Here is a 16,906-nt window from a genome sequence, read left to right on the forward strand (position 1 = left end):
AAAAGCGACGGTGCAAGCTTCACCTCGCTATTAGAAAGCGCGGCCATTTTATGGCTGTTACGCATGCGCACCCTTTCCCTCCAAATGTGACTGCGTCATGTCACGTGATTATGCCTAACGCATGCGCAGAATCAGAATTCAAGCAGCATCCATTTTTAAAGACACGGGTTATTCGTATTAGTGAAACACATGGGCAAGCATCCCTATGATACACACGCACATTCAAAATACATAAATTTAGTAAAACGAACAATTGGATTTACGGGATTATAACAAATTTTCGAGGTTCTTGACTCGAGCAAGTCGCGATGCGAAATCTTGCTCTATCACCGTAACTAGGTAACCCATGACTATGGAACACGTCTATTCAATCAAACATAGGTGTTAGAGAAGGGTTTCAAGACCTAGTCCATACCGAGCATATTATACACAGAACTGCTAGTGAAGCCGTGTACCTGTACTTGGCCTCCTCTGTGGAAACCAGTCATGTTAACCAAGTCGTCAGGCACAAAGATATTTTGACACCAGCACTAGGATCCTCCATGAGGCAAGACATGATCTTTGATCATGCAGCATATCTATTTCATTTAAATAATATGGTAGCCATAAGAGCCAATCCACCTTCCAGCTACCACGTATATGAGAACAGTCAATGAGCAACTGTTAGCCAAGGCAGCCTTTCTAATAGTCACTCCCTCTTTGGAAATTAATAATTTCAGAGCACAAAGTACCAGGTTCCTCTCACATGGATATAGGCTCACAAACTCTCCTCAATCTCCATCAGCAGACGAATCTTGTAACCAAGATGGCCAGGAACATAAGTGGACAACTCTACCTGAAAATACATAACTTCCTTCCTTATAGAGAAATTGTCAACCGGCAGATCTCACATTGCTATGCCTAGACACCAACATGTGCCAATAGGCTGGATAAAAGCTTGCATGGCACTACATAAGAACCAATTACTAAACAAACATTGTACAGTGCACAATTTTTCTTCTGACTGGACACTACTCAGAAAAAATGTAACCATTCCTCATCATCTCATTTTTTTGAAAGGGCTAGGAATTAATGAAAAATACCAGGGTTATTGTGCACAAATTCACTTCAGTCAAATCTCTTGCTCTTCTAGTTTGTAATTTGTGGGAAAAACGCACATACTCGGCAGTATTGGAAATGTCAGCACTGCCCAATAAATAGCCGACGTCCTTGTATGTTGTAAACAGACTGGCTCCTATAATTGTGTGACATGGTTTCAATTGTCAAACACAAGACATGCCTCGCCGCAGCACAATGTTAATCTGTTTCAGTTGCAAGGGACAGGTGGTAGAATTTCGATTGGCAAGACTTGAGCTAGCCAGCTGCAATTTCTACTGCCATGATATGAGCAGTTGGGAAGTATTGCGTTTTTAATGTTCTTTATCTTCATTCCCGTTTGTTTATTATCTCCAAAACAAGCTGGAGGAGCGCCTGGAGAGGTGGCTGGATCAGTCATTAGCAGTAGGAGACTGGACATCGAATGCCCGCTTCATCACACGCTCCTGGATCCGTGATGGGCTGAAACCAAGGTGTATCACTCGAGACCTAAAGTGGGGGACTCCTGTGCCTCTTGAAGGCTACACAGATAAGGTGAGTTAACCTTTACCCCTCGGTTCTCAAGGCTGATGGATGTCAGCATTCCTGACATCCTTAAGGTTAGAATTCTATGCTATTGAACTAAATCCAACAGTTATATATTTCTTTTGAAGAAACAACACATACATAAATCAATTTGTGGCATGTGTGACTGTAAATAAACATGTTGTGCATAATCCTGCTATCTAGTGTTCCGCTCAGAAGTGTGCATGTTATTTTTCTTTTAAGAAGTCTTTTCAAGTTGCGAGGTATAGTGACCCCACTTAATACTGGTAATGTGCAAGGGCATCGACTCCATTGTTAGATTGTTTTTTCCCCTGTTGGGTTCAGACATGTCCCTTTGAGCTTCAGTTCAACGCCATGTGGTGCTCTCGCCGAGCTTGCTTCGATCCGTTCCTTACAGTAAGAATTTACAATTGTGCGTCCAGTCCCATCTATCGCATACCCGGTTTGAACTTTTCGATGAATCGTCTCGGGTGCCATGCACCCTTCTGCCTTCAACACCATCCTCCAGGTACGAGAATGTACTAGTTATGGAAAGAACTCAATTTCGTATTTGTCCTAAGTGCCACTCTTAAGTACCTGATGACAGATTTCCATACTGTCTGCAGTCTCTGCCTGTCTACTGACAATCTCGAGGAGTCCTGCGCAGCCTACTGTAGGAAAGTGCCCCTATTTGACATGGTCACCCGCCCCCTTGTTTTTGCCTGGTATCTGATGCAATTTTGACAGAAAGTACACTGGGTCCCTGCTATCTAGGTCCTCCGTGCCAGATCCCTTTCCCTAAATGGTACAATTGTTCCCCCAATTGGCAATATCTAAAGCACCACCAGTATGGTGCCCCTTGTTAGGGCAAGGAGGCTAAAGAAGGTCCCTAGAGGCTGTAGCTATATTGTGCCACTATTCGTGACCTCTCAGCACCAACATGCATACTGCCATTGCATACTGCGTTCCCTCGTGCAGAGAATAGTGAAGACACGATATGGCACACCCCTGTTTGCCATGCCTGCACACACTGCATGCAGTATAGGTAAGTCACCCCTACAGCAGGCCTTCTAGCCCTAAAACAGGGTGTACTATACTCCATGTGTGGACATATCTACACAAGCAGTTATGCCCCTGTGATGCCTAAATGAAATCTTAGATAGTGAACGGAGAAGCCATTTTGAGTACATGTGCTTGGCACTGGTTTTTACGAGTTCCCCAGCTACACGGTGGCTTCACTAAAACTAGAGATGCTTGGTATCAAACATCTTGTATTATTAAGCCCACACTGATTCCAGTGATGAATTTATTAATACATGCACCCAGAGACCTACTAGTGCTCTAGATGACTAGTTTAGACAGCCTGCCCCACCCCAAATTCTCTCTTTTATACTAGTGTGGGTGAGCAGTTAGGCACATCAGAGGGTAGTGCTAAACATTTATTACACACACAGGCAGTAAATGAGACACACACTCAATAAAGAAATCTGACACTAATTTATAAAAATAACCTGTACTTTTATATAAATTTAGATACCAAGATCATTGGGTAAGTTTAACTTTTCGAGTTGAATTTTTACAATTTTCATAAATGAACAGTGTCATTTCTCGATGTGTAATGTTATCCTATGAAGGAAAATTGTATTGCATTCGGGCACTTAGCAGCGACTTACTAAACTGTTCTTCAGCACTTAAGGGGAGTATGGGGCAAGGTCCAAGGCAACACCAGAAGGTCACCTCGGGAGACTCTTGGGGCGTCCGGGTGCAGAGGTGTGTCACGGCATTGTGTGTCCCATTCACTTCATTGGGAGAAAGGTCCAGTCACAAGGAGGCTGCAGGCAGGGACTGGAGTCTAGTCCGGGGGAGCTCGACCCTTGAGATCCTTGGGCACACAGGACACCCGTGCTCCACTTCTCTTTGGGCTCATTTGCAGTGTTGTGTTTTGGCGTCAAATCCGGTCTGGCGGGGTCCTGCAGAAAGAGGCTTAGGATAGCGACTGGATGTCCTGTCTGGGCAAATCCAAGGATGGGCTTAGCTCTTGTCCATCTTCACCTCCCTTGGACTCAGGCTGGTGAGCGTGGTTGCATAGGTGCTTTGAGACGTGGGGTGGCAGCGGTCACAGACTCACTCTTGGTTCTTGTTTCTGCTGCAGAAAGGCAAACAGAGCAGCAGGGCCACTCTTGATGTGGGTCTCACTGTCCCTGAAGTCCCTCGACGTGCAGGTCGGTCTTCCTGGGTGTTGGTTTCCAGTCTGGGCACAACAAGCCCTGGCTGCTGCAAGGGGTATTGGTCCTCTGTGGCTCCAGTTGTTCTTGGTGGCCTCTCACTCAGTGGTGGAGAAGGCAAATTTGTCTTTACGGAGCACAAAGTCCTCTTCCTGGGGACTGCTGCATTGGGCTGGGTGGGGAGTGACAACTCGTGGATCGCATCTTGCATCTTTGGTGCCTGTAGCTGCAGGGGAGTAGATCCTCTATGGTTTTTTTGGGGTAAAAATCAAATGGCTGACACCTGCAAGGCATCTACGTGGTCCACTCCTGACATATTTTCAAAACATTACTGTGTGGTGTGGTAGCTTGCCAACAAGCTAACGTTGGTCAGACTGTTCATCACACAATTTCCCAGCTCTTTGCAACATCCTCAGACGAGCCACCGCTTCTTAGTGAACTGCTTTACAGTCTATGCACATCATGGGTATCTACACCTACACATGCCACAAGCGAAAAATTTTACTTACCCTGTAATCATCTGTTCGTGACCTGTAGTTCTGTAGATTAAACATCACGGTCCTGATTTGCATTTTCCTTAGGCTTTTGGTCTGGAGCAGTTCTTTAAACATTAAAATAATGCCTACTAGGTTTCAGTAAGTGGAGTGCCTGTAATTGGACCTCTGTGTCTGTCTGGAAATGTAAATAAAGTGTCTTAAACTCTACTTAAAGGATTATGGTTTGAGCTATGTATTTCGAGTAGAAAGTAGCAACAAGGAAGGACATTGTTTCGAGGCATGTGAGCTGTACATCACATGCTGTGCATAGCTCACCATCTGGTGTTGGGGCCGAATGTTTGCACTTTGTTTTTTTTTCGAAGAAGTCTTTCCAGTCACGAGGTAGGTGACATCTCCTTTCAGTGATAGTGCGCATTGGCATCTACTCCATTGTTAGATTGTTTTTTTCGCCATCGGGTTCAGATGTGTATTGCTGCGCTACGGTTCGGCACTGTTTCTTGGACCCCTTTGATGCGCAAACCACTACCATTGACGGTATTGTTATCGATCGTGCTTTCCCATTCTTCGTGTTTCATCTCAACTCAAGACAACTTCGATCGGAAAACTTGTGGCGGGCCGTAGGACCTACCCTTGCCGGCAGCACTAGCAGTCGATGGAACTGACTCCTTTCAAACTCTGCCCCAGGTGCGTGCTAAATTTCCACGCACCGACTTGCACGAAGTGTGCAACCTCTGCCTACCCTCAGAACAAGACGAGAAAGACTGCGACGCGTGCCAAACGTTTCGATTGAAGAAGACGCTTCGTGACCGTCGAGTTCGACGTCACGAGATGCCGCATTCAAAGCTGCTCTGCACCGGACATCCTCGGTGAGGATTCCAACACAGAACATCACGCTCAAGGATCCAAGGAAGAAGAACATTATATCTTCCTGTCCGAAGCCGAATCCAACATGAAAGAAGAGGAGCAGGTTACTCTGGCTCAACGTACCGTGAATAAAGATACCCCCTTGGCCCCTCAACAAACAAAGAAAAAGGCTCCAGCCCCTCCTCTGCCTTCAGGTTAAGGTCAGCCCCGACAAAAAGTTTTGGACTCCCCGGGCTCGGCACTGAAAGACAAAGAAAAGTCTTCCGGCTCGAGTCTGCCCCATATCGGTGCCCAACCAACACCTTTGGCACCGAAAGCCAAACTGAAACATCTCTCGGTGCCAATCCCATCGGTATTGAAAATTCCACCTGCAGCACCGAAAGCTTTGGAACCGAAAGCTTCGACGCCAACACCGGCGGGTAAGGACAAGGACACTCCGTCTAAAGAACCTCGGCCCGATGCAACGCCGTCTGATCCAAAACAGAAAAAGCTGGTGATACACCCAGAAACAGGACATATCCATGCTACCCTTCCAAAAAAACGGAAAATAGACCAGCTAGAGGACTACCACATTCCTCTCAAAAGGAAAAGTGTGGGTACTAACCCTTCTCCACCTTACATTCCACCTCCTTCCCTACTGATCCCAACTTAATTATTACACCCACAAATTCACCACCACTATCACCTGACTCACAGGATGATGGGGATGGGAATGAGGATCAAGTTAGGTCACAGGACACTGACTCCTGGGAGGATTATCACACTGACCCAAACACAGATAATGACCCTGATCAATATCCGTCCAGACCCTGGCCACCTGATGATAACATTGGATATATTGAGTTACTTAACAGAGCTCCTCAATATCACGGGTGGAGCTACATAAGGACCCATTAGAAGAGGTTTTCTATTTGAGACCCTAAGTTCCAGTCATTAAACCACTCATACACTGCCAATGCTTAAAGGCATGTTAAAGCACGCAGATGAAATTTTCAAAGATCCTGTGAGGGCAAGAATAATCACACCTAGAGTGGAGAAAAAATATAAGCCTGTACCTATTGACCCCACTTACATCAAAGGCCAGTTGCCCTTAGCCCTCTTGCATGCGTTCGAAACCACAAGAGAGTCTAACTCACATACCACAGGTGAGGCCACTCCTCCTGACAAGGAGTCCAAGCTAATTGATGCCTCGGGCAAAAGAGTAGCTTCCCAAGCGGCCACTCATTGGCACATTGCTAATACACAAGCTTTGTTGACCCGGTATGATAGGGCTCATTACGATGAGCTAGAAAAGCTCATGCAATTTCTCCCTGACAAGCACAAGGCTAGGGCTAATGATCTTTTCCAGGAAGGCAAACTCATTACTAATACTTCCATCAGATGTGCACTAGACGCAGCAGACACGGCAGCTCGTGCAGTAAACACTAGCGTACTACTACGCAGGCATGCTTGTTTGAGAATCTCAGGATTCAAGCCTGAGTTGCAAACGTCCATTCTCAATCAACCATTTGATAAAGAACATCTATTTGGCCCAGCAGTTGATACCTCACTGGAGAAAATGAAAAAAGAAATGCGTTCTCTCCAATAATGTTTAGCAAGTCAATGGAACCAGGCTCCGGGTCGGTTATCAGATCTGGTATTGGTGGACGTCCGTGCACATCACTCTCTGCAGTGGTGGAATACACAAAACCTTTCAAAAGGGCGGCCCTTCATTGACCCGGTGCCACAGAGAGTACTAACAGCAGACTCATTGCTCACTGGTTGGGGGGCTCATCTCCAGACGCATACAATTCAGGGCATGTGGAGCCTGCAGAAAAAGCAACTTCACATAAATCATCTAGAGCTGCTAGTGATTTTTCTAGCGCTAAAAGCGTTTCAAGTTCATCTAGTAGGCAAAGCTGTCCTGATCCATACAGACATGACAGCAATGTACTACCTACAGAAACAGGGGGGACACACTCAATCCAGCTATAACAGACCATCTGGACATGGGCCATACATCACAGAATGTTTCTCCTTGCAGAACACCTTCCAGGAGTAAACAATCATATTGCAGAGCTGCTCAGTCGTCAAAGACAACAGATTCACGAATGGGAGCTCCACCCACAAGTTCTCCTCCCATTCTTCCAAATGTGGGGATTTCCAGACATAGATCTGTTCGCCGCCAAATCTAAATGCAAAATGCCCAAACTTCACATCCAGACATCCACACCCATTGTCCAAGGGCAATGCACTACGGATGAATTGGTCAGGGATATTTGCCTACGCTTTTCCGCATCTCCCACTCATTCCATTAGTGGTTCGGAAGCTCAGACAGGCGTCCCTGACATTAATCCCAGTTGATCCCACATGGGCCTGACAACCCTGGTTCACAACCTTGTTGGAGCTCTCAGTAGTTTCTCACCAAAAACTACACCTCACTCCCAATCTACTCACTCAGAGCCATGGAGCGATAAGGCATCCAGATCCCAGCCATTGCAACCTTGCAATCTGTCACCTGAGTTTGGCTACCTTAATCTTCCTCCAGACTGAATGAACCTTGTCAAAGAGGCTAGACGTCCTACCACAAGAGCATACTATGCAGCAAAGTGGAAGCGATTTGTGATATACTGTAATACAATCAAATAGATCCACTGGACGTTTCACTTCAAAACATCATTTGCTATTTACTACATCTGCAGCGATCCAATTTAGCATACTCTTCCATACGCTTACATCTTGTTGCAATAGCTGCATACCTACAGAACAGACAACATCTGTCTCTTTTTAGAATGCCTGTCATTAAAGCATTTATGGAAGGACTTAAGAGAATCATTCCTCCACCTGCTCCAGTATAGAATCTCAAAATTTTCCTCACCAGGCTAATGGGTCCACCCTTTGAACCATTGCATAGAAATTAAATACAATTTCTTACTTGGAAGCTAGCTTTCCTCATAGCTATCACATCTCTGAGCTCTGGGTGAGCTTCAGGCCCTAGCCATAGAAGAACCATTCTTACAAATACATCACAACAAAGTGGTTACCCGGACCAACGCAAAATTTCTACCAAAGGTAATTTCTGTTTTTCATATCAACTAATCTGTTGAGTTGCCAGTGTTCTTCCCTCAACCAGATTCTGTGGCAGAACGTGCTTTACACTCTTTAGATGTGAAAAGAGTAATTATTTAATATATAGAAAGGACAAAACATTTCTGTAAAACAAAATCGCTATTTGTCGCTTTTGCTTCACCACATAAAGGCAATTGAATATCAAAATCAGGCATTGCAAGGTGGATAGTCAAATGCATTCATATATGCTATGCAAAAGCAAAAAGAACTTTAACAATTCCCCCTAGAGCGCACTCCACTCGCTAACTAGGGGCTTCTATGGCATTTTTAGGAAACATACTCATAGATGATATCTGCAAAGCTGCAACATGGCCTACACCTCACACATTCACAAAACACTATTGTGTTGATGTGTTGGCCAGATAGCAAGCTAGTGTGGGCCGAGCAGTTTTACGTACACTATTTCAAACCATTGCAACAGCTACAGGTTAGCCACCGCTTTGGGAGATAACTTCTTTTTAGTCTATGCACAGCATGTGATCTACAGCTCACATGCCTCGAACAGAAAATGCTACTTACCAGTATGCATCTGTTCTTGGCATGTAGAGCTGTAGAGTCACATGCACCCACCCGCTTCCACGGGTACCTATACCTGTTGCAGTTACATCTTACTTAGATACATATATACATGGACATCTCTTACTACTCTTACTAACTCCATTAGCACCTTCTGCGGCAAATAATCTAACAATGGAGTCAATGCCTATGCGCACAATCACCAAAAGGAAGAGTCACCTACCTCCTGACCTCTTCGAACAAAACAAAGTGCAAACATCCGGACCCAACACCAGATTGCGAGCTATGCACAGCATGTGACTCTACAGCTGAATCAGAAGGTATGTTTTTTTTGTTCTACTCACCCCCTGTCATCACTGATTGTTTCCTTACTGTGGCCCTTAGGTGTTCTATGTCTGGTTTGATGCTCCAATTGGCTACCTCTCTATCACAGCAAACTACACAGACCAGTGGGAGAAGTGGTGGAAGAACCCAGAACAGGTCAGTTTCCGCTCTTGAATGCCTTACTACAGAGGACTTCTTTGTGCTTAAACTTAACAACACCGGTTGTGTTTAGATATCTGCAGCTGGCACAGTAGCTGCCTGAGCTCTTTAACTGCAAGGTGTTGCTACTAGCACCCCTAATTTCAGATGTATGTCTGCATTGATTTCAGGTGCAGCTCTACAATTTCATGGCCAAAGATAATGTCCCGTTCCACAGCGTTGTTTTCCCATGCTCCCTGCTAGGAGCAGAAGATAACTACACCTTGGTTAGTCACCTAATAGCTACTGGTAAGTTTTGCCTCTTTAATGCAAGGTTGCTGAGTCTTGTCTGTGGTGAAGGCCAGACCCAGTTTGCTGTGAAATGTAATGGTTGCATCTGCTCAATTTTCTGAATAAATCTTTTTTTTTTTACAAATGTTGAAGTATATAGAAGATGCAAATCTGCAAAACTGGTCTTACATATAGGTTGTTCCCTTTTGCAGCATAGGTCTGTTTCCTCCATTTAAAGGCAGTTTTCTGTTTATGGGCATCTTCTTCAAAATCCTTACCACCAGGTTATTGCTGGGTATCCTTCCTAATAAAGGGACATTAAACTATGGCGTGATTATAACATAATACATAATTTTCTTCTCCTTTAATTGAGACCATTCTTGCAGAGGCTACATGGGTTATCTGGCACAACCCATTTAAGTTCATCTGTCCCCCAGCACTTGCTTTTCACCGGTCCAGTCCCCACGTTTTTTGGAAGCGACATTGGGAACTAGGACAATCGCTTCCTAAGAATAAATTAAACATCTTCGATTTCATAACTGAGGAATCCCCTGATGCTTTGTTTCTGACCGAGACCTGGATACATGCCAGTTCGGGTCCGGACATTGCTGCAGCTATCCCTCCTAACTATGTTGTGTTGCATCAGGATAGACCCTCAGGTAAAGGGGGTGGAATTGCAATTATCTATAAATCCACCTACCAATGCAAACTGGAATTATTACATCTTCCAGGTAGTGAGGCTGCATTGTTCAAACTTATGATCAATCCTCGATTGACGCTTTCCGGCCTGTTAATTTATCGGCCGCCCGGGAATGCTGCTTCTTGGATCACCTCACTTGTTGATTGTCTATCAGCAATACTTCTGAAATCGAATAATTTCACCATTCTTGGTGACTTAAACATCCATTTAGATGATGTCAACAATCCCCTTAATAAATCTTTTCTTTCTGATCTTGAGGTTTTTAACCTCAAACTTTGCAATTCCGGAGCCACTCATCTTGCTGGTCACCTTTTGGATCCAGTTATTTCTACTCTCTCATTTGACTGCATTCACTTGGCGCGCCCGCTTGTTTGGTCTGATCATTATGCGATACATTTCGTGCTACCACCTGGTCTTTACTCGGCCAGTGTTTATGTGGAGGAAATCAAATCATCCTATCGCTGGGGCAGGCTCAATATAGCTGCTTTTAATCTGCGTCTGACTGAGACAATTCCATCCCTTACTAATATTGAGCAGAATCTGAATGCTCCCATTTCTGGGTGGCTAACAGATGCAGTGTCCGCTCTCGTCCCTCGTTCTGGCAGTAAATATAGATCCTTGTGCCCTCCAGCACCTTGGTACTCGGATGAGTTAAAAACCCTACATGCTAAATGTAAAGCCCTGGAGAGGAAGTGGAGGATGTTTTACTCCGCTTCTTCTAAAGTGACTTACAAAGATGAGCTAAAACTTTATCATGCAAACTGCAAACGTGCCAAGGCCTCTTACATCACCTCTACAATGACCTCAGTGCAGAATTGTCCACTGACTCTTTTTGCTACTGTTAAGAAACTTACAGGTGCTGACACCACTCCTGCGCTGCCGGCTTTAGATGGTACACATTGCAATGCTATTGCAGATTTTTTCATATCTAAGGTTGAGGGCATTTATCAATCCTTGGCCTCCCTTCCACCACCAATTGATTTCTCCCTACCCGGCTTTCTTTGCAATGCCTCGGTCTCTCCTACTGAGTTCCTTCACAACTGGATACCATTTGATGACTCGTCCTTCCTGTTGTGCTTAAAAAGCATCAGGTCAGGCTCTCCTCGGGACCCAGTCCCTATGAAGATATTGAAACAACTTGACCTTGAACCACGGAGATTCCTAATGAGGTTATTTAACATCTCCCTTAGTGAATCGCGGGTTGAACAGGATTGGAAACACGCCATGGTCGTTCCCCTACTAAAAAAATCTGGTGCTGACATCACAAATCTTGCCAATTTTAGGCCTATATCCCTGCTGCCAGCTTGTTCCAAAATATTGGAACGCCATGTCAATACCCAGCTTAATGAGTTTGTTGAAAACATGGGATATCTTCATCCATCCCAATCAGGCTTTCGCGCTAATTATTCCACCGAATCCGCACTCCTTGGGGTGATCGAGCGACTCCGACACGGTATCGATAGCGGTGAGACCTTTGCGCTTATCCTTCTTGATTTAAGCGCTGCTTTCGATACCGTGTCTCATTCCATCCTACTGGAGTCCCTCCGCTCCCTTGGTGTTGCTGGACCAGCGCTTGCCTGGGTGGCCTCATTTCTTAATGAGCGCACATTTCAGGTTTTTTCAAACAAAGCTGAATCTGCGATTCATTCATCTGCTCACGGCGTCCCTCAAGGGTCTATATTGAGCCCTTTGTTGTTCAATATTTACATCAGACCACTTGCTTATATCGTAGAGGACGCCGGTCTGTCCATATACTCATATGCAGACGATACGCAGATTGTGTTTTCTTTGTCTAGCAGCAGGGCTCAGGACATTTCTGCCCTAAAAACTGACCTTTCTCGCGTTGCAGCTTGGATGCAAGTCAATCTGCTGAAGCTCAATGGAGAAAAGACTGAGGTTATCATACTAGGCAAACATAAAGATCTGTGGGGCTCTAGACACTGGCCCAGTGATATGGGTCCGTTACCTATCCCCGTGCCTGTTGCTCGTAACCTCGGTTTCCTAATCGACGAGAAACTCTCGATGAGACAGCAGGCAACTAAGGTTGCTGCAATCTGTTTTAATACCTTACGCTGGTTGCAGAAGATCATATGGATGTTGCCTGAGTCTACTCGAAGAACTGTCGTTCAGGCCCTTGTGATGTCCCGTATCGACTACGGCAATGTGCTTTATCGAGGAGCTGATAAAGCTACAATAAATAAACTCCAGGTCGTACAGAACTCAGCTGCCCGCCTTCTGTGCAATGTTCCACGGAGAACGTCCGCAATGCAAGCCCTGCGTGACCTTCACTGGTTAAAAATCTCTGATCGTGTGGTCTTTAAAACTTTGTGTCTTCTGTTTAAGATTCGTCAGGGTTCTGCTCCCATTTACCTGCACAATCTTGTCCAGCCATATCAGCCTAGTCGCTCTTAGGTCATCTAACAATGGCAATTTCGCGATTCCAAGAATCCGACTGGCAAAAATGGGAGGCCGTTCATTCGCACACTTAGGACCGAAGATGTGGAATGCTCTCCCGCTGGCGCTAAAAAACAGAAACTAATCTTCTGGTTTTCCGCAAAAAATTGAAGACTTTTCTGTTTTGAGTTTTTAGTTTTGTTCCTCTTTCTCTTCTCTCTCAGCAATTGCTTGTCTTCTTCTCTAGTCTGTCCCTGGCGCCGGGAAACCCATTGCGGGTAGCTGTGCGCAATACAAATTCAATAAATAATAATAATAATAATAATGTGATGAAGATACTTATGACAGAGAACTGCAATAGCAGGTAAAACTGTTATCCAGCATCATGGGATGTTTATCATTCCTATCTGTTATTATAAGAGCATCAAAACCTCCCCATGAAAGGAGGAGGAAGATCAGAAATTATTGCATGAGCCAACTGAAATGTTTAAGGTTAGTCTGCCTTAATCAATAATCTGGTTTGGCAACATATGCCTCTAGAAAATAAACACATCTTTCCAGGTGGCAGCACATGATTTCGTGATTGGAATGTTTCCTAACAAAACTGCAATTGAGGCAGGGGGTTGTTAATATCAATAATTCAAACTTATGGCAGAAACTACCCGGGTGTTCAGACAAGGGAGTCCTGGGAATGACCCTGGACACAACTAATTGTCTTGTTCACTCAATATTTTAAGTTTTATATATGTATTAGTTAGTTAGTTAGTCACACCTAGTCCCTCTACATATTACTTGATTGGGACTGGTTTATGTGGAAAAATTCTGAAGTTACTTTAGGAATACAACTATTAAGTCAGACAACCTTGTTTTAATGCAGTTCAATGTATAGCTCTGCCAAAAAACAAAACAAAAAAGTCTGTCTCAAGCTCCCCCCCCCCTGCCCCCTGCTGAAACTATGGATATCTAAATTCGAATTCATTTTCAGAATCTAGATCTTGAACTTTGAGGAGAGGATGAGGTAGTTGGTATTTTGGGGACTCGCCTTAGGAAGATGCCACTACTACGTCTGATAAAACCCTAATCAAATAGTCCCAGACTACTTTTCAGCAAATCTGATGCTTCTTGCCTTTTTTTGTAAAGGCAGGCACTCAATCAGGACTTCAAACCTTTCTAAAAGAAACCTGCCATGTCTTGCTAAGCGGGCATGCACTTTGCGACGTAACTCTTTCTTCTATAATAGGTCTATCTATATACTGTCCTTTTATGGTGGGACAGAATATGATGTTTCAGAAGTGTAGGTGCTTCTTAACTTGGCATCTGAAACAACCACAACGTCTGCATGAGGTGGGTCTCTGATGAAGAAATTATCCACAAAAGGGAACCCTGCAATTTCATGTTTGTGTTTGTGGCAAATTCTGTTGCAACCTGGTGTAAAACATACCTACATCATTGTTATCAGGAAGCCTGGCTTTAAAGCCATAGTAATGTAATCTGGTTCAGAATTTGATGACCTGGTTTGCTTCACAATGGCAGAAGAGACGAATACCAGTTCTTATGGGGTCCTAGCATATAGAAGAGGGAGACCCCTGATTTAGGTCTCTTCTTGAACTGAGGTCTGTTCTCTGGATGATCGCTGCCTGGTGACAGCAAAGAATATCTTGCGTACTTTGGTATTTCATTGGGAGTGTTCCAGGTATCTTTAAGAGACCCGGGGAGATATCTGGCTTTTGACAGAGATCTCCATTCTAAAAGCGAGGTAGGACAAGGGCAAACAGTATTAATCTAATAAGGACAATGTTGAGGCAGCATTGTATTTCTTCTTTTACCTAAGAGGCCGAAAGCTATGCTTTCTTCCCCAAAATGGCTTTAAGTTTAGTTTTATACCTGATGCTAACTTGTTGATCACACCTCAAGTGAATTAAGTTAAAAAAAATCCTTACACTTCTTGTCTGTCCTTAGCAAATCCTGCCTCTGCTGCTTGTGCCTCAGAGGTTGGCACCTGTTGTTGGAGCTGTAAGTCTGCAAAAAAGACCACAACAGTGGAATAAATTTGGGTTTCATGGGATAGCAATGATGAAATTGCTAGAATCCTAAACTAAATTTCTTGCCTCTTCCCTAATCTGAGGAGCACCAACCTAATGATTCCTCCTCTGATCACACATCCTTTAATGTTGGTGAAACAACGGATTAAATTAAAGTCTTTGCACCTTCTGCATAAGGCCCTCCTTGGTTGAACTCCATCCTACCTCACAAAACTGCTGCTGTTTTACTGACCAACCTAAAGTGTGCCACCCAAAACAGTTTCCCCATACATCTAGCAAGAGACAAACACTTTGGTTGTAGATCAATTCATGCTCAAGGTTCAACCTTTTTGAGTGCCCTTCTGCCTTCCTCCTGTGCTGAAAAAAACATTACATTTTAGGAAAGGGCAGAAAACCTGTTACACCTGGCAAGCCTTTTTGTTTCATCCACTGATAACAGACTTTGAACAAACCTTATTGCATTTGATTTTCATTTCACCTAATTACTCTATTATTTATTATCCTACACCCACTTTGTTTTTTTAGTTTTTTTAAATGTTTGTTTATTGTTTGCAGTTAATCAAACCATCACAAACCAACAAAGGGTACAAACGGCAAGCAGAATAGTCCAGAAAATTGGTGTACATCAAGGTAGTGGGCCACATAGTATTGCATTTGACAAGCAATCATGCTTCTGTTAGAGGGCAGCAATTTAGCTCATCTACCCGAGTTTTGGTCACAGGAGTAAATCGCTGTCATGGTCCCATGCCAACCCACAGCCACCACAGGTACTGTCTATGCATTTTACCTTGGCCAGGCGCCCACAATATATCAGACCATCATGTTCCAAACTGTTTAAGGCTTGGTCCTTAGGTTTGGAACCGTTGCTTGTAAGTCAGAGGAAGGAGAAGAGGTCCCAGACCGGAGTTCATTCTCTATAATCCGCCCCTCTAGGCCCAGACTGGAGCAAGCCACCAGTATAACATCGCACTCAGGCAAGATCGGGATCCTCCATACCCCCTACTCTCTTCCCTCTGTATTGCTTCGCTCTCACGGTTCACCATTTAACCAACACCAGTCACCACCTATGCACGTTAAAATCTTGGGGCGATTTCCAACTCATGGTCAGTTTTTGCGAGCAAGAATGAGTGTCAAGTCTATGAATCTATCTGTCTCCTTCCGGGGCTGCGCTATGGGCATGAAGGCCCAGTAAACACAATTGAGAAGTGACCTCAAGGTTCTGCTTGGTAGCACAGCGCATAACCTGGAGGACAGTGGACCAGTATGACGCCAGCGATGGGCAAGACCAAACCATGTGAAAAAAGCCTGCATTTTTCGCCAGACAATGAGGACACGCCAATGGTGCGCTGGGGAACATAGCATGGTGATACCGATGAGTGAGGTATACCCTATGAATGCATTTGTGCTGTGACGGTTCTGCGATGCCATGACACCACCACTCATGTACCCTGTGCAGGTTGTATGTCTCCTGCAGTTCCGCGAAGAGACAGAAATCACCTCCCCCACAAATAAATCACCCAAGATAATGATCCCCAGTTTCATACAGCATTGAAGTCCCGCCCAACCGTCCCAAGCATCGGATAACCAGCAATGGCAGTTCGGAGGAGTAGGGCAATTTAGTTTATTGCAGCACCCTAGCCCAAACAAAGCCCACTGTTCTAATTAGTATATTTGTATTAAGGACCTGGGATATTGATCTAGGTTTCAGTAAGGTAATGGTTAATAGATCCTTGGAAGGTAGGCCACGCTGGCGGCATCCCACTCCTTCCCACAGGGCAGACCTCCAGCTGGTAACCCACTGCAATTGTGACGCTAGCTAGTAAAGTTCAAAATCTGGCGCTGCCAGTCCACTCTCCTCTACCAGCAAGTGCAGTGTGTTCAGCATCAAGTGGTACAGCAATTTTCCCCAATACAATCTCCGCATGATACTGTCCAATTCTCGTAAGAACATTTGTGGGATCTCTAGAGGAAGGGCAATACTACCATCTTCGAGATCGCTACTCTTCTGCCCACCCATAGGGAAATGGAGGTTCACAAAGCCATCGAGCATCTCAAGTCTGCTATAGCACAGCGCAGATTGCCCTCACAGAGCAGGTCCACAGGACAATATATAGCCACCCCCAAATAGCGAATGGTCACTTTATGAAAGATAGAGGCAATTGATAGAAAGGGATATGCACCGATAGT

The 16,906-nt window shown here is 44.6% G+C and overlaps 1 protein-coding gene across 2 annotated transcripts in view; it reads left to right on the plus strand.

Annotated features, from left to right (window-relative positions):
- Positions 1-16,906, plus strand: part of LOC144831395 (methionine--tRNA ligase, cytoplasmic-like) — a 179,760-nt gene that overhangs the window by 107,300 nt on the left and 55,554 nt on the right. For both annotated transcript variants that reach the window (XM_078688991.1, XM_078688990.1), the window contains exons 12-14: positions 1,459-1,629; positions 9,215-9,310; positions 9,484-9,601. In XM_078688991.1, coding sequence (XP_078545117.1) covers positions 1,459-1,629; positions 9,215-9,310; positions 9,484-9,601 — 385 coding nt within the window. The remainder of the gene's footprint in view (positions 1-1,458; positions 1,630-9,214; positions 9,311-9,483; positions 9,602-16,906) is intronic.

Source organism: Lissotriton helveticus, chromosome 1_1, assembly GCF_964261635.1.
Source record: "Lissotriton helveticus chromosome 1_1, aLisHel1.1, whole genome shotgun sequence".
Lineage (NCBI taxonomy): Eukaryota > Metazoa > Chordata > Amphibia > Caudata > Salamandridae > Lissotriton > Lissotriton helveticus.